Source organism: Lithobates pipiens, unplaced genomic scaffold, assembly GCF_037356315.1.
Source record: "Lithobates pipiens isolate NorthernLeopardFrog02 unplaced genomic scaffold, aLitPip1_a1.2 Scaffold_18, whole genome shotgun sequence".
Classification (NCBI taxonomy): domain Eukaryota; kingdom Metazoa; phylum Chordata; class Amphibia; order Anura; family Ranidae; genus Lithobates; species Lithobates pipiens.
Window position 1 is genome coordinate 199,732,101 of NW_027507758.1, and position 18,378 is coordinate 199,750,478.

Genomic DNA, 18,378 nt, shown 5'->3' on the forward strand with positions numbered 1-18,378 from the left:
CTCCTCAAACGGTGACAGGACAGTGCATGCATCCCTGATCATGCCCCACTGGCGTGGTGAGAAAAAACCGAGCTCCCCTGACCCTGCCCTGGTGCTGTAGTCGCTCAGGTACTCATTGATGGCCCTCTGCTGCGTGTGCAGCCACTGCAGCATGGCCAACATTGAGTTCCACCTGGTGGGCATGTCACATATAAGGCGGTTCTTGGGCAGGTTCAACTCCTTTTGGAGCTCAGCCAGCCGAGCACAGCCATTAAATGATCTGCGGAAATGCACACAGACTTTCCTGGCCTGCTTCAGGACATCCTGTAAGCCCGGGTACCTGCCCAAAAACCGCTGCACCACCAGGTTAAGGACGTGAGCACAGGGTAGATGGGTCAGTTGTCCCTGTCGGAGGGCGGAGAGGAGGTTGGTGCCATTGTCGCAAACCACCAATCCTGGCTTAAGCTGGCGTGGCATCAACCACCTCTCGGCCTGCCCCTGCAGAGCTAACAAAATATCTGCCCCAGTGTGGCTCCTGTCCTCCAAACAAACCAGCGCAAGCACGGCATGGCATCATTTTGCCTGCGTACTTGCGTAGCCCCTTGAATGTCTACGGAGCACCACTGGTTCTGAGGACAGAGCACTGGAAGAGGCCATGGAGGAAGAAGAAGAGGAAGGGGTGGAGGAGAGAGGTGTGTCACAACCAGTAGTAGCATTTTGGAGGCGTGGTGGCGGAAAAACCTCCAACACTACTGCACCTTGTCCTGCATCCCTCCCAGCTGCCAGAAGAGTGACCCAATGAGCCGTGAAAGACAGGTAACGTCCCTGTCCATACCTGCTGGACCATGAGTCACCGCTAATATGCACCTTACTGCTGACCGCCCTGTCTAGCGAGGCAAGGACATTGCCTTCCACATGCCGGTAGAGAGCCGGAATCGCCTTCCATGAGAAAAGTGACCTGCCACTGAGGAACCGCACATTGCACAAACTCACGGAAGGGGGCCAAGTCTACCAACTGAAAAGGTAGCAGTTGAAGTGCTAGAAATTTAGCCAAGCTAGCATTCAACCTCTGGGCATGTGGTTGGCTGGGAGTGAACTTCTTTCTACGGTCCAGCAGCTGGGGCAGGGAGATTTGCCTGCTACAATCGGACGTCCGTGTACTGCTAGCAGAGTGCTCGCAAGCACTTTGCTGTGACACACCTAATTCTACACCTTCATTCCTCTCAGTGCAGGTTTCAGAGAGGACTGAAGGTCTAGTGGGGTTGGAGATCCCAGCTGATGAGGAGCAAGGAGAGGTCCGCTTTGTTCTTTGGTGTGGGTATTTGAGGTAAGCTTGCCAACGAGCTGCATGGCAGGTCAACATATGTCTGGTCAAGCATGTGGTACCCAAGCGGCTGATGTTTTGGCTACGTGAGATACGCTTGAGATATATGTTGCAAATAGCAGCGGTGCGATCTGATGCACTCGTCTCAAAAAAGGCCCACACCAAAGAACTTTTAGAATAATGCACAGAGGCAGCGCCCTGCACAGGCGGAGCTCTGCGGTGTGATTCAGTCGGTGTGCTACCCCTAAGCTGGCCCCCGGAGGGCATCCTGCCTTGTTGGAGATGTGCCTCCTCCTCCTTCTCTCTCCTAGTGCCTGGTAGGAGAGAGGAGGAGGCACATCTCCAACGAGGCAGGATGCCCTCCGTGGGCCACCCACGTGGAGTCAGTGCCCTCATCATCCCCTACCTCTTCATCACTGGAGCAAACCTGGCAGTATGCTGCAGCTTGTGGAACATGACTGCTAGATTGCTGTCCTTCTTGAGCATCCCCTCTCTCTGCGCTCTTGCTACTGCCTTCCTCTAGCTGAGTATTATCATCAGAGCCTACAGAACACTGGGCATCCTCCTGGAGCATGTACCCAACACTGTGCTCAAAGAGTTCGGGGGACTCCTCAGGAGGACGTGGTGGGTCTAGGAAAGGAGTCACTGATAATGACATTTAGACAAGGGAAGATGATGCGTTGGCAGCTGCTTTGCTAGTACCCTGAGCCTGGGTGAGAGAGGATGAGGAGGATGAAGAGGGCTTGGTCATCCACTCTACCAAGTCTTCGACATGATGCGGCTCAACATGTCCAGCTGCCGAAAATAAGGACAAGCGTGTCCCATGGCCACGTGCTGATGACGATGCACTGCATCCACGACCAGCACTGTTGTCTCTACACACAGAGCCTGCTTGCCCTCTTTTATTGGCTCGTGCCTGTCTGCCTCTCCTTGTTGGCTTTCCAGACATGGTAATGGCCTGAAGGGAGATGGGAAAACCAGCAATTGGATAGTGTATATTGTGCTGGAGGCACAAAACACCCACTAACTCCTGCAGATGCCTTTATTATAGAACACCAGCAATAAAGGGTAGATACAGGTGTATATTGTGCTGTGCTGGAGGCACACAACACCCACTAACTCCTGCAGATGGCTTTATTATAGAACAACAGGAATTAAAGGGTAGATACCGGTGTATACTGTGCTGTGCTGGAGGCACACAACACCAACTAACTCCTGCAGATGGCAGATGGCTCAATTAGAGAAGAGCAATATAGGTAGATACAGGTGTATACTGCGCTCAAGGCACACAGACAACACCCACAACCTCCTGCAGATAGCTCAATTAGAGAAAAGCAATATAGGCAGATACAGGTCTATACCGCGCTCAAGGCACACAGACAACACCCACAAACTTCTGCAGATGGCTGATGGCTCAATTAGAGAAGAGCAATATAGCAATATAGGTAGATACAGGTGTATACTGCACTCAAGGCACACAGACACACAGACAACACCCACAAACTCCTGCAGATGGCTGATGGCTCATTTACAGAAGAGCAATATAGCAATATAGGTAGCTACAGGTGTATACTGCGCTGGAGGCACACAACACCAACTAACTCCTGCAGATGGCAGATGGCTCATTTAGAGAAGAGCAATATAGGTAGATACAGGTATATACTGCGCTCAAGGCACACAGACAACACCCACAAACTCCTGCAGAAGGCTGATGGCTCAATTACAGAAGAGCAATATAGCTATTGTGACATTTGGGGATACTAGCTCCGCAGGATTAAGTGCATAAACCCTTGTCAGGTGAAACCAAAATATATTTATTTATAATTAAATCAAAAATAAAGCTTTTCTTCAGCATATAAAAACCGTAAATTAAAGTCCGCTTATTTTCAGCACAAAATAATACAAAAAGAAAAGCACCTACAGTTCTGTAGACAGGTCTTCACCAAAAAGAGTCCTTGCAGAGATCTTTTTGCAGCTTCCAAAACAGCTCACAGCAAACAGCAAACAACACAGCCAGACAGCTCCTCAGACAGGTGTTCATCTCCTGCTCCTCCTCACCACCACCTCTCTGTCTACTTCCTGTCTTATAGGCTGTCTGTCTTCCTGGAGGCTGTTAACCCCCTGTGGTCAGGGAGGGAGGCTCTTTCCCACCCAAATGTCACTTTAGAGCCTCCCAAATTCCGGGTCCCAACTATCTTCTTATAATATAGAGAGGACCGCGAATCTTCTCCCGAAAATTATACCCGGAATCTGTCACCCATTTTTGGGTGACCCCCTGAGGCCTACCATGATTCCCTTAAAGGGACCACATCTCGAATATAGGCGCCACATAGTACCCGTCCAGGACCCAACCTTGGCGTCCTGTACACTATATAGGTAGATACAGGTGTATACTGCGCTCAAGGCACACAAACACCCACAAACTCCTGCAGAAGGCTGATGGCTCAATTACAGAAGAGCAATATAGCTATATAGGTAGATACAGGTGTATACTGCTCTCAAGGCACACAGACAACACCCATAAACTCCTGCAGATGGCTTATGGCTCAATTAGAAAAGAGCAATATAGCAATACAGGTAGATAAAGGTGTATACTGCACTCAAGGCACACAGACTACAACCACAAACTCCTGCAGATGGCTGTTGGCTCAATAATAGAAGAGCAATATTGCAATATAGGTAGCTACAGGTGTATACTGCGCTGGAGGTACACAACACGAACTAACTCCTGCAGATGGCAGATGGCTCAATTAGAGAAGAGCAAAATAGGTAGATACAGGTGTATACTGCGCTGAAGGCACACAGACAACACCCACAAACTCCTGCAGATGGCTGATGGCTCAATTAGAGAAGAGCAATATAGCAATATAGGTAGATACAGGTGTATACTGCGCTGAAGGCACACAGACAACACCCATAAACTCCTGCAGATGGCTTATGGCTCAATTAGAAAAGAGCAATATAGCAATACAGGTAGATAAAGGTGTATACTGCACTCAAGGCACACAGACTACAACCACAAACTCCTGCAGATTGCTGTTGGCTCAATTAGAGAAGAGCAATATTGCAATATAGGTAGCTACAGGTGTATACTGCGCTGGAGGTACACAACACGAACTAACTCCTGCAGATGGCAGATGGCTCAATTAGAGAAGAGCAAAATAGGTAGATACAGGTGTATACTGCACTCAAGGCACACAGACTACAACCACAAACTCCTGCAGATGGCTGTTGGCTCAATTAGAGAAGAGCAATATTGCAATATAGGTAGCTACAGGTGTATACTGCGCTGGAGGTACACAACACGAACTAACTCCTGCAGATGGCAGATGGCTCAATTAGAGAAGAGCAAAATAGGTAGATACAGGTGTATACTGCGCTGAAGGCACACAGACAACACCCACAAACTCCTGCAGATGGCTGATGGCTCAATTAGAGAAGAGCAATATAGCAATATAGGTAGATACAGGTGTATACTGTGCTCAAGGCACACAGACAACACCCATAAACTCCTGAAGATGGCTGATGGCTCAATTACAGAAGAGCAATATAGCTATATAGGTAGATACAGGTGTATACTGCACTCAAGGCACACAGACAACACCCACAAACTCCTGCAGATGGCTGATGGCTCAATTAGAGAAGAGCAATATAGCAATATAGGTAGATACAGGTGTATACTGTGCTCAAGGCACACAGACAACACCCACAAACTCCTGCAGATGGCTGATGGCTCAATTACAGAGTGTATACTGCACTCAAGGCACACATACCACACCCACAAACTCCTGCAGATGGCTGATGGCTCAATTACTACCTGTGGCCAATCATGGCTCTCCTCGCTGCCGGCACTATGATTGGCCAAGCATGCGGGGTCACAGTGCATGCTTGGCCAATCATGAGCCATCGCAGTGCATTGTGGGCCGTGAGCGCCACACAAATTTTTGCGCGAACGGCCCATAACGTTCGTGTTCGTATAAACATGCGAACAGCCGATGTTCGAGTCGAACATGCGTTCGACTCGAACGCCAAGCTCATCCCTAATGATGAACAGAAAAGCAAAGTGAGCAAAGAACATTTGTAGGAATCGTCTCATTCATGTGGGGGTTTTTCTACTAGTAGCAAACTCCTATCTATCTCTGCCACCTTCTGTAGTTCCAAATTTATTGACTTGGGGTCATAGCCCTTCTCAAGGAATCTTTCTTTAAGGGTGGACGCTTGGACGAGATAGGTGTCAATATCTGTGCAGTTCCTCCACAGTCTGAGAAATTGGCTTGTTGACTTATTCCCCCTTTGGACTAAACATTGAGTGGGACATCGACTCTTTTATTATTCAAGCAAGTTATTTTAGTTTTAATTCTTTTCTTTAAAGTGGTTGTAAACCCTTACAAACCACTTTGACCTACAGGTAAGCCTAGATTAAGGCTTACCTGTAGGTCCAAGCAATATCTCCTAAACCTTTATGGTTTAGGAGATATTTGCCCGAAAACGGGCACCGCTGTCTACGGCGCATGCGCCGTAGACAGCGGCGCGCAGGCGCACTGAGCGCAGCATTTCCAAGAATGGAGCTGCCGCGCATGTCGACTCCCGTGCGCATGCGTGGGAGTGACGTCATCGCGGCTTCGCCGAATGACAGCGGCGGAGCTGCGCGACCCCACCAACAAGATGGATGCGGCGGACTACAGGGGACAGCGGCGACTTCGCTGGCTCCTGTGTCAGGTAAGTGACACATAATGGGCTACTATGAGATGCATAGTAGTCCATTATGCTTTGCCTTTGCAGGGAATGAAAGAGGAAGTAAACTTATCAGGGTTTACTTCCTCTTTAAACCTCACATAGTTTTTAGATGATTTATGTTTATGCTTTAGCTATTACTACCTCCGCCAATATTGATGCAGTTTTTTCAGTGGCCGTTTTCACTAACAGTGGAGCCATTTTTCTGGTTAGTTTAGCCCTGCTATTCAGATCTGTGTCACTTCCTCTTCCTGTTCATCAGAATGAGGCTTGATATGCAAACGGCGGCGCCATCTTGGCTGTACCCGGAAGTGAATTCAGAATTACAGAGAATGATGACAGAGCTGATTATCATTAAGGGGGTATATATTTTACTATATAAAGACAGTAAATTCAATATTTTCTGATTAAATTTTATCCATTCCATACGGAATTACGCTATGTGCCCTACTTTTTCTTTCCATATCTAATGATTGGGCTGTCTGCCCTATATATTTTCCTATCTGCTGATATCCACTGGTCTGAACACCCTCTGGAGATTGAGCCTTTGCCGTGAACTATCCTTGGTATTTCACAAAAGCCTGATTGACTCAGGTGTACACCTATTTGAGTTCAATCGTTAGGGTAAGCGATTGGTGACTTCGGTGGTGGTTCTTCTATCAATGTTCACTAATTATGTGACGCTTACAGTTTGACATGATATTGTTTCAATACACCTGGATTGTTTTTTTTCATTTCACTGGACTACTTTTTGGTTTATCACTATTAGGACCTACTTTAGTCCCCATATTTTCACTTATGGACATTTATTTATCTTTGTACATTTTATTCAAAAGAATTGTACTCATATTTTAGCGCTGCACTTTACTTTAACATGTCCAAAATTACCCTTAAACCACGCCCATTTTTCACGTCACTATGCCACACCCAAAAATGAATGGCCACTCCCTAATTATAATAAGACTCCCCCTACAGACAAAAAAGGTGTCCCTATAAATTTTTTTACAACGTTGGAAACTATGCAATAAGAAATGCAAGAGTGTGATGAAGGCAGCTAAAAATAGATTACAAGAGACATATTTCTGAGGAGAGTAAAAAAAATCCCAAAATGTTTTTCAAATATATATAGTGAAAAGGCTAGATCAGAACACATTGATGATAAGATATAAGATGATGTGACAGTGAGAAGGCAATGGTATTAAATGCATTCATTCTTCTCCTAAGTTTATATGATGGAAAAAGGATAGGTATATTAAACAAGAAAAGCAAACGGGTACCAATATTCCAAAAAGGGCCAGGGTATCAATAGAATGTAAACTACTAGAAGGGCACATATTCAAGAAATTGCTGTTGAAAATAGTATCGATCATTATTAGTAACCAATGAAGAACTGTTCTTGCCAGACCAGCCTTTTAACATTCCATGAGGAGGTAAGCTCTAATTTGGATAGAGGAAGGCTTTGTGGATGTAGTGTATCTGGATCTTGCTAAGGAATTTGATACAGTGTCCCATAAACACTGAATTTACAAATTAATGTTTTTTTTGGCATAGATGAGATTGAAAGTATTTGGATAGAAAATTGGTTGCAGACATATCCAGAGGGTAGTGATTATAAAATCCAACGTTGCAGCTGCTCTCTCCACTCTCTCTCTCCTCACTGAATATGGAGACAGCAGAGAGATCTATTGCTCATGTCAATCACAGCCTGTGTGGAAGGAGCAGTGGGTGGGGCCAGAGCACAGTGAGTGCCCTCATAGGAAGCGGCACTGGTGTGGGTGTGTGTGTGTGTGTGTACATTAAGTGTGCAGGCTTAACCCGTCAATCGCGAGACAAGCCACACAGGTGTTGAGGGTCAAACATGCAGAGCATAAACTTTTTATTAAGTACCAAATATACACTTTTAAACTCAGTTAGGGACACTCCCCTTAGCCTTGTCATAGATGGGGAAAGGGACAAGGAAGAACCAATGGAAACTCAACACTTGTCGGGTACTCAGATGAACTGTGACAGGTACTCAGATGAACTGTGAAAGGTACTCGGGTACTCAGATGAACTGTGACAGGTACTCGGGTACTCAGATGGATTGGGACAGGTACTCTGGTACTCAGATGGACTGGAACAGGTACTCTGGTACTCAGATGGACTGGGACAGGTACTCGGGTACTCAGATGGACTGGGACAGGTACTCGGGTACACAGATGGACTGGGACGGGTACTCGGGTACTCAGATGGGCTGTGACAGGTACTCGGGTACTTGGATGAACCGTGACAGGTACGCGGGTACTTTGATGGGCTGTGACAGGTACTCGGGTACTTTGATGGGCTGTAACAGGTACTCGGGTACTTTGATGGGCTGTGACAGGTACTTGGGTACTCTGATGGACCGTGACAGATACTCGGGTACCATGATGGACTGTGACAGGTACTCGAGTACCCTGATGGACCGTGACAGGTACTCAGGTACTCTGATGGACTGTGACAGGTACTCGGGTACCCTGATGGACCATGACAGGTACTCGGGTACCCTGATGGACCATGATAGGTACTCGGGTACTCTGATGGACCGTGACAGGTACTCGGGTACTCTGATGGACCGTGACAGGTACTCGGGTACTCTGATGTGCCGTGACAGGTACTCGGGTACTCAGGTGGACTGGGACAGGTACTCGGGTACTCAGGTGGACTGGGACAGGTACTCGGGTACTCTGATGGGCTGTGACAGGTACTAGGGTACTCTGATGGGCTGACAGGTACTCAAATACTCTGATGGACTGTGACAGGTACTCTGATGGACTGTGATTGACAGGTACTATGAGGGGTGGTGACAGGTCCTCTTTATAGGGGGGGCAATCAGTGTGATTGGTGTACACTGTAGGCAGTAACGAGATGTTACCGCAATCTCCTCCTCACACACGATCGGTGTGTGAGGAGGAGAACCCGGTAACATCTCGTTACCACGGTTTGTTTACATTTTAGTGATCGGCTGTGAAAGGATCACAGCCGATCACGTGGGTAAACAGGCGGCCAATGGCTGTTTACCAGCATCGGTGACGAGCAGTGTTCCCGGGGAACACGCGCCACCGACGTGCACGCGCAGCACGGGGTGTGACCATCTGTGATCGGCCGTGACTTCATCACGGCCGATCACGTGGCAAACAGCCATAACCAATGGCTGTTCACCCCCTTCGGAGGCGAGCGGTGTCTCCGTGACACGACGCCACCGAAGAAACAAGGGTGGGCGCACACGATCGCGCGCATTCTCTGTTTAAACGGGAGGCCGTCATATGACGGCCTCCCACCACAATAGGTGCGCCGCCTGGCCGTCATTGGACGGCCGGCGGTCAGCAACTAGTTAAACACAGCAACAAGGGGGGGAGGGATGTAGCATTACATTACGTTATCTCAATGCCCTTTTGTCCCCAAGTCTCTCAGTCTTTTCTGGGCCAAAATCTGTGGAAAGGAGGCTAGCCCACAGCCCACTCCAAAACACACAGAGACAGTGGGTTCTGTCACAAGGACCAATCTTTACTTTCTCTTTCCATGTTTACAAATGTGATTGCTTTGATTGAACACAATGTTTACATGGTATAGGAATAAGGCTGGGTTCACACCGCTGCGGGTGGGAGACCCGGATGTGATTCGCACCACACTGCAGTGCAAATCACATCCGATCTCTGTAGCAATCCGAGTTCAGCCATACAGATAGTATGGCTGAATTTGCATCGCACCCGCCGCAAACTCGCACAGGACCCTTTTTTTGGTCCGCAGCAGAATCGGATCGCATGGGTGTTCACACCATGCGATCCGATTCCTGTCCGAGTTTGCAGATCGCACTGCGATATGCGGACTGATCTGGGGGTGTCATTAAGATTTCATTGACAATTCCAGCAGTCCGCATAGGGCAGTGTGAACTGCCGGCGGGAGGCATGCGATGCGGGAAAACGCCACGGATTTGCGGCGTTCCCGCATCGCTACGGTGTGAACCTGGCCTAAAAGAAATAACACCATGAGGCGATTGCTGTTGTTACAGGTGATTACCTGATTAGGACTGATGATCAGGAGGCTGTAACACAAGCAGAAATGGGTATGACATTTCCGATGAGTTTGAAATATATTGATTATATTTGTGTATTTAAAAGTACAGCTGCTGCAACTGCATTCACATTTAAAATGTACATATCATTCTGCTTGTTAAAAAACAGTGTGCATATTATTTCTCATATAAAATTAAAATCATATATTAAAAATAGTGCATTTTATGACTTGTAAAAAAAATCCCGTTCATGCTTCAACTATTTATCCTGTTATAAAATATTGTCATACAAGGTAAAATAATTTTAAATATCTATCTTTTTACAATTTATTACTGGAGGTTGGTGCTAATTTAGTAAAAATAGAAAGTTAAAGAGGGTGCTGGTTTTTGATTCTGACAGATTTTTCCTAGGCCCTCTACAGGAAAGGTATCTCTACTGGATGGTGGACTTGTCAGTGATTAGTGAAAATGTTGTCTGTTTCAGTGGATTTTAGTTTCAACTACACCACCACAAAGGTTTAGTCAGGGTGTTTATATAATGGTTTGACCTTGAGCAGTTGCATGATGCAATGATGTTGTTATAGCCCTCTTGTATTTTCATTGAAGATGAGTTTTAAATAATGTATTTAAGATAAAAAATATATACATATAAATCAAAAGTATACCAATATTAGATATTGAATATTTGGTCACCTGTCTTTTTAATTACTGTCTAGTTACTGTACAATCATTAAATATACTGTACCAGCTGGGGTAGAAATTGCCAAGAGAATATGTAATATAACAGCACATAGAAACAACGATAGTCCATTTGCAGCCAAGTTTCTGAATAACAATAGGAGGAACAAACATTGATGATAAGATAAGTGCTCCATATATAATACTTAGGGAAGCTACTCCAAGACCTTCATCAGCATTCAGGCTGCTCTAAAAAAAAGAAAAAGGGATATTTAATTATTATTGATTTCCTTAAAAACACTGAATTCTAAAAACCTTTATACTGTAGATTAAATAATATGCCTGCACCAAAGGCTCAGAAAGTCAAACTCAGCTGCTGCCCAATATTCAAATTATTATGCATATAAAGGTACAATTCTATCAGATATATTAGTGAGCTAATGGGATTCTCTTCTACCTCCTTTTACCTACCACATACTGTATATATCATAAACAGGGCAGCCATCAGAAATGTTTGGGCCCCTTACACAGCTTTAGACCTGCCCCCCCTCACCCCCAAACCCGACCACCAACATTCCCCAGGGCTTTCCCACGTGCCATCCTTCCAACTGAATCTGCACACCGGCCACCTCACCTGTACGCTCTCAGCACCCCCCACAATCCTGTATATATGTCAGCCCCCCTCACACCTGTACATATGTCAGTGCCCCACCCCCCACACACCTGTATATATGTCAATCCTTTCCACACACCTGTATATATGTCAGAGCCCCCCCACATACCTATGTAGAAGTCAGCCTTCCCACACACACCTGTATATATGTCAACCCCCACACACTTGTATATATAGAACTGATGAAACAATGGATATGGTGAAACGCGTCTTCTGATTGGTCGACACGTCACTTCCGGTATACGGAGCTTGCGTTCCACGCTGAGACGCACTTCCGGTTCCGGCCCTTCGGCTCGCTGGACGCTGGACGGCCCTGATACTGCCATCATCCTGACATCCACGAGGCGGCGTTTTTGAAAGGATTAAAAAAAACTGCAACTTTTAAGCCTCCACTGCCAAACATCTCTAGTGGTTCAGCAACCCACCATCTTCGCTCCTCTGTACAGAAGTGACTGTGATTACTTTCCCCTTCGCTATATTGATACGCCTGAATACTATGTAATTTCGTGAGTAGCCAATTGGTTGTGTGTTTTTATCATATTAAATGGTACTTCTCATATACTGCACTTAGTTTGGCGCACTTATTGTCCTTTCTACATCGGACATTTTTGACACATTTTTGGGACCATTGTCATTTATACAGCAATCAGTGCTATTTAAATTCACATATTCCTGTGTAAATAACACTGGCAGTGAAGGAGTTAACCACTAGGGGGCTGTGTAGGTATTATGTATGACGTTATGTGTTTTTTTTATTGTAGGGGGCGTGGCCTGGCATGTGACATCAATGATCGTCTTTCCCTATATTAGGAAACAGACGATCAGTGACAGCCACAGTAGGCCCTTGTACACACGGTCGGACATTCTGCCAACCAAATCCGTTGGATTTTGTCCGACGGATTGTGTCCGAAACTGTTGCATACACACGGTCGGACCAAGTTGTCGGAAAATCCAATCGTTCAGAACGTGATGACATTATTTCGTTACGATGGGACTACGTTCAGGCTAGTAGCCAATAGCTTTGGTGTAGGAATTTGATCTGAGCATGCGTGGCACTTTGTCCGATCTGAATTCTCTACACAGGATCGGAGTATGTCTGATCGGACCAGTTTGTCGGAAAATATTTCCAACAAGTTGGAAAATTGGGTCCGACGGATATTCCAACGGAATCAGTCCGATGCATACCACACACAGTCGGATTATCCGACAACACGGTCCGATAGGACACATTCCAACGGATTCTCCGACCGTGTGTACAAGGGCTTGGAAGCACAGGGAGAGGTTTGTTTACACAGATCTCTCCTTGTTCTTCAGCTCTGTGACCCGATGGCGGGAAACCAGCAGCGTTCGGGTCTGCTGGTCCCACGGCCATGGTCACGGAGCTCGGAACCGAGTCAGGAGCACGCCGCCGGCGATGCGTTCCCAACCCATGGCTGGGCACTTAAAGAGCAATGTACAGGTACGTGCTTGTGCCCAGCCATGCCATTCTGCTGACGTACATCGGCGTGAGGTGGTCCATAAGTGGTTAAGGATTATTATCAGCAGAATTGTAGTCATCGTTCATTGGTTTTGTATGGTTTGCATCATCGACTATTTGAATGTATACATGTCTGTGATTTGTTCTTTTGAAGGAAAAAAAATGTCTGATTGGCTGTCTGTGAAGACACCACCTTCTTCTGTATTGTATTGCATTGTATTGTCCTTATATGGTTATTCACATCCTGTGTTGCTGCTGTAAGGTTACAAGCTTTGTAGGAGGCATTTAGCTGTTGGAGGCAAACCCTCCAGGGGGTGGCTTCCTGTTGATATGTAAATAAAAGAACCAGCAGATGACCTGCGGGGGAAGTCAGGCTGATGGAACTGAGAACGTAAGAAGGATGGTCTTGTCTGTTCATTTGGATGAGTGGGTTGAAAGGTAAGAAGTATTATATCATTAAGACGGAAATGGGTGCTTATATGAGCACAGTAGATGTGGCTGTGTGCATAGCATACAGCCAGATTGCAGTTTAAGGCATCATTTTCCTTTTCTGTGTTTGTACTTTTTTATCAACTTTTCAGTATAAGAGTGGCGATTTTTGTATTGGATTTTAGTTTTAGGAAAATCGCCATTTTGTCGTAGCCTAGCTTTTGTTGTCTGCCATGTGACCAGGGTCGGTGGCCATTTTGAGGATCTGTGAATCGTCCTATAGGGGAAGGTGCAGACACCATTCCCTTGTGTGTGAAACCATGTGACATGAGCCACCATCTTGTTTCTAGGCATCATTTAATGTAAGCTATTGTAGGTTAGCTGTTTGTACTTTTTAGCAATTTTTTCAGTATTAGCCCTTGTACACAGGGTCGGAGATTCCGACGGAATGTGTCCGATCGGACCGTTTTGTCGGATATTCTGACTGTATGTGGTCTACATCGGACTGTTCTTTTTTTCCAACTTGTTGGTAAAATTTTCAGACATACTCCGATCATGTGTAGAGAATTCCGATCGGATAAAGTGCCACGCATGCTCAGATCAAATTCCTAGACCAAAGCTATTGGCTACTAGCGTGAACGTAGTCCAGACGTAACGAAATAACGTAATCACGTCGGATTTTCCGACAACTTTGTCCGACCGTGTGTATGCAACCGTTTCGGACAAAATCCGTCAGACAAAATCCGACGGATTTGGTTGTCGGAATCTCCGACCGTGTGTACAAGGGCTAAGAGTGGCAATTTTGTATTGGATTTTGGTTTTGGCAGGAAAATCGCCATTTTGTGGTGGCCTGGCTTTTTTTGTAATCACCATGAGGTTGTCAGGTCACCTTGAGGCCAGGTGACAGATGCACCCCGTAGGGATTAGGAGTGCACCGCAAGGTTCTGGACCCTACGGCTGACTGCTGTGGACGGGGGTCAAGGTGACAGGAAGGCAGGGCCGCCAGAACACCAAGATGGATCCCACCGGGGTTAGAGCGTAAGATTCCCTGGGGCGCGGAGTCTAAGAGCCAGCAGGTGTTCACCAGAGCCTCGAGTGGTGAGGATGGACTTGGCTGCAACTGGCTCCAGGTCGCGACCCCCAGGGTCCCCCAGCTCACACCCACAGTAGGCAACAGGAGGATAGGGATGGTGAGGGACAAAGCCAAGGTCGGGGGCCACAAGCAGACAAGAATAGTCAAGGACACGCCAAAAGGTCAGGATCACAGGCAAACAGGGATAGTCAAGGACACGCCAAAGTCGGTAAAGGAATAACACCAGAGCACACGGCAGGTAACAGGAAGCTAACACACAAAGGTTGATCAGCTGGGTTGGCCTGCAGTGCACAGGTTAACCACTTCAGCCCCGGACCAATTGTCAGCCTAAGGACCAGAGGTCTTTTTACAATTTCGCACTGCACTGCTTTAACTGGTAATTGCGCAGTCATGCAATGTTGTACACAAACAAAATTTGTGTCCTTTTCTTCCCACAAATAGAGCTTTCTTTTGATGGTATTTGATTGCCTCTGCGATTTTTATTTTTTGCGATATAAATGGAAAAAGACCGAAAATTTCGAGAAAAAAATATATTTTCTACTTTTTGTTATAAGAAAAATCGAATAAACTCAATTTTAGTCATACATTTAGGGCAAAATTTATTCAGCCACATGTCTTTAGTAAAAAAAATGTCAATAAGCGTATATTTATTGGTTTGTGCAAAAGTTATAGCGTCTACAAACTAGAGTACATTTTCTGGAATTTGCACAGCTTTTAATTTATGACTGCCTATCTCATTTCTTGAGGTGCTAAAATGGCAGGGCAGTACAAACCCCCCCCCCAAATGACCCCATTTTGGAAAGTAGACACCCCAAGGAAATTGCTGAGGGGCATGTTTAGCCCATTGAATATTTTGTTTTTTGTCCCAAGTGATTGAATAATGACACAAAAAAAAAAGTTTACAAAAAGTTGTCACTAAATTATATATTGCTCACACATGCCATAGTTATATGTGGAATTACACCCCAAAATATATTCTACTGCTTCTCCTGAGTATGGGGATACCACATATGTGGGACTTTTTGGGAGTCTAGCCGCATACGGCACCCCGAAAACCAATCACTGCCTTCAGGATTTCTAAGGGTGCAAATTTTTGATTTCACTCCTCACTACCTATCACAGTTTTGAAGGCCATAAAATGCCAAAATAACAAAAAAAAAAACCAAATGACCCCATTTTGGAAAGTAGACACCCCAAGAAAATTGCTGAGGGGCATGTTGAGCCCATTGAATATTTTTTTTTTGTCCCAAGTGATTGAATAATGACACAAAAAAAAAGTTTACAAAAAGTTGTCACTAAATTATATATTGCTCACACATGCCATAGTTATATGTCGAATTACACCCCAAAATATATTCTACTGCTTCTCCTGAGTATGGGGATACCACATATGTGGGACTTTTTGGGAGTCTAGCCGCATACGGCACCCCGAAAACCAATCACTGCCTTCAGGATTTCTAAGGGTGCAAATTTTTGATTTCACTCCTCACTATCTATCACAGTTTCAAAGGCCATAAAATGCCAAAATAGCACAAAACCCCCCCAAATGACCCCATTTTGGAAAGTAGACACCCCAAGCTATTTACTGAGAGGCATGTTGAGTCCATGAAATATTTTGTTGCAGGAATATTACAATTTTTTTTTTTGCACAAAGTTGTCACTAAATGATATATTGCTCACACATGCTAAGGGCATAAGTGAAATTACACCCCAAAATAAATTCTGCTGCTTCTCCCGAGTACGGGGATACTACATGTGTGGGACTTTTTGGGAGCCTAGCCACGTACGGGACCCCGAAAACCAAGCACTGCCTTCCGGATTTAAATATAAAACGCTACCAAAAAAAACTGTTAGCGATCGCAGGGATCAGGCCTGACTCTGCGAACGCTGCAGTTATGTGTTTAGTGTTTTGTAAGTGACAGTGATCGATCGATACTGCACTTGGGTGGGCTAGGCGGAGGGGCAAAACGCAGCTGCTAGCAGGTATCTGGGCTGATCCCGCTAACAATGCGTTTTTTAGGAACCCTAAACTGCTGGAGACGCTAGTACAGATCTGATCAGTCAGATATTGATCTGTTCAGATTCTATACCAGTACGGGAGGTTTATGCTTTGCGCGTGGGTGTTAGCGGTACTGGCACTAACCTAGAGCTGCCTGGGGCGACGCAGACCCTGACCCTAAAACCTAATTGATATCACCCTCCGGGTGATCAGGGGGTTAAACCTTTATTGGGTAATAAATGGTGGGTGCCCTGATGCTATAAAAAGCAAACTAACTAACCAGAGTCACCCGTAATACTTATACGGTGATCACTGGTGAAAGGGTTAACTAGGGGCAATCAGGGGGTTAAAATCTTTATTAGGTAGTATATGGGGGTCCCTGGCGCTATATATAAAAACCTGACGGGGAACCTAAATAACTAACTGGCTAACCAGCTTCACCAGTGACACTTATACAGTGATCGCTGGTGAAAGGGTTAACTAGGGGCAATCAAGGGGTTAAAACCATTATTGGGTAGTATATCGGGGTACCTAGCGCTATAAAAACCTGGCGGTGAACCTAAAAAAATAACTAGCTACCTAACAGGACCAGTGACACTAATGCAACGATCAGAAAAATGATCGCTTAGTGATACTGGCAAAAGGGGATGAAAGGGTTAACTAGGAGCAATCAGGGGGTTAAAACCGTTATTGGGTAGTATATCGGGGTACCTAGCGCTATAAAAACCTGGCTGTGAACCTAAAAAAATAACTAGCTACTTAGCGGCACCAGTGACACTAATGCAGCGATCAGAAAAACGATCGCTTAGTGACACTGGCAAAAGGGGGTGAAAGGGTTAACTAGGGGCAATCAGGGGGTTAAAACCATTATTGGGTAGTATATCGGGGTACCTAGCACTATAAAAACCTGGCGGTGAACCTAAAAAAATAACTAGCTACCTAGCGACACTAGTGACACTAATGCAGCGATCAAAAAAATGATCGCTTAGTGATACTGGCAAAAGGGGGTGAAAGGGTTAACTAGGAGCAATCAGGGGGTTAAAACCATTATTGGGTAGTATATCGGGGTACCTAGCGCTATAAAAACCTGGCTCTGAACCTAAAAAAATAACTAGCTACTTAGCGGCACCAGTGACACTAATGCAGCGATCAGAAAAACGATCGCTTAGTGACACTGGCAAAAGGGGGTGAAAGGGTTAACTTTAGGGGCAATCAGGGGGTTAAACCTTTATTGGGGGGTAGGGGGCTACCCTGGACCTAACACTAACTGCCCTGACAGTTTTTACTGTCACAACTGACACTAAATGCAGTGATCACTAAATAAATGATCACTGCAATCAGTGACACTGTGACTGGGAGGGGGCGGGGGGGATCGGGGGGGTGATCTGGGGGGTTTGTGTGCCTATGTGTGCCTATGTGTGCCTACATGTCAGTGTAGTGTTGGTGCACACTTACTTTCACTGTTCTCCTCGTAGTCCGGTCAAAAAGACCGCCCCGAGGAGAATTACATCACTTCCTCCCTGCCTGTGTTTACTATACACAGCGGGGGGAAGCTTCTCATTCGCCAGGAGCGATCGAGGGGGGATGACTAGAAACCAACGGCCATCCCCTCATCCCGGATCACTCCTGCAGCGAAACGGACTGCTGCATCCAGCGTGAGGGGGTCCGATCTGACCCCCCACCCGCTGGAAGGCGAGCACGTACATATACGTGCTTGTGCCTGTCGGTGCCATTGCACCAACGTACATTGCCATGCGGCGGTCCTTAAGTGGTTAATATAGAGTTCTCTGATAGGAGCTAGGGTGGAGTGATGCCAGAGGATGGATTACAAAAGCAGTCAGGTGAGGGTCGGCTGGTCTCTAGAGATGAACACATGGAAACAGGTAAGCAGACCAATTCTATTGCATAACCATGACAGAGGTCATGGTTGGTAGCCATTTTGAGAGGCGCAGTTTTAAG

General features: G+C 46.0%; 1 protein-coding gene across 3 annotated transcripts in view; it reads right to left on the reverse strand.

The window, feature by feature from the left end:
* The window catches only part of UNC93A (unc-93 homolog A), an 894,938-nt gene that overhangs the window by 704,409 nt on the left and 172,151 nt on the right, over positions 1-18,378 (reverse strand). For all 3 annotated transcript variants that reach the window (XM_077486513.1, XM_077486514.1, XM_077486512.1), the window contains one exon: positions 10,816-10,997. In XM_077486513.1, the coding sequence (XP_077342639.1) occupies positions 10,816-10,997 (182 nt within the window). The remainder of the gene's footprint in view (positions 1-10,815; positions 10,998-18,378) is intronic.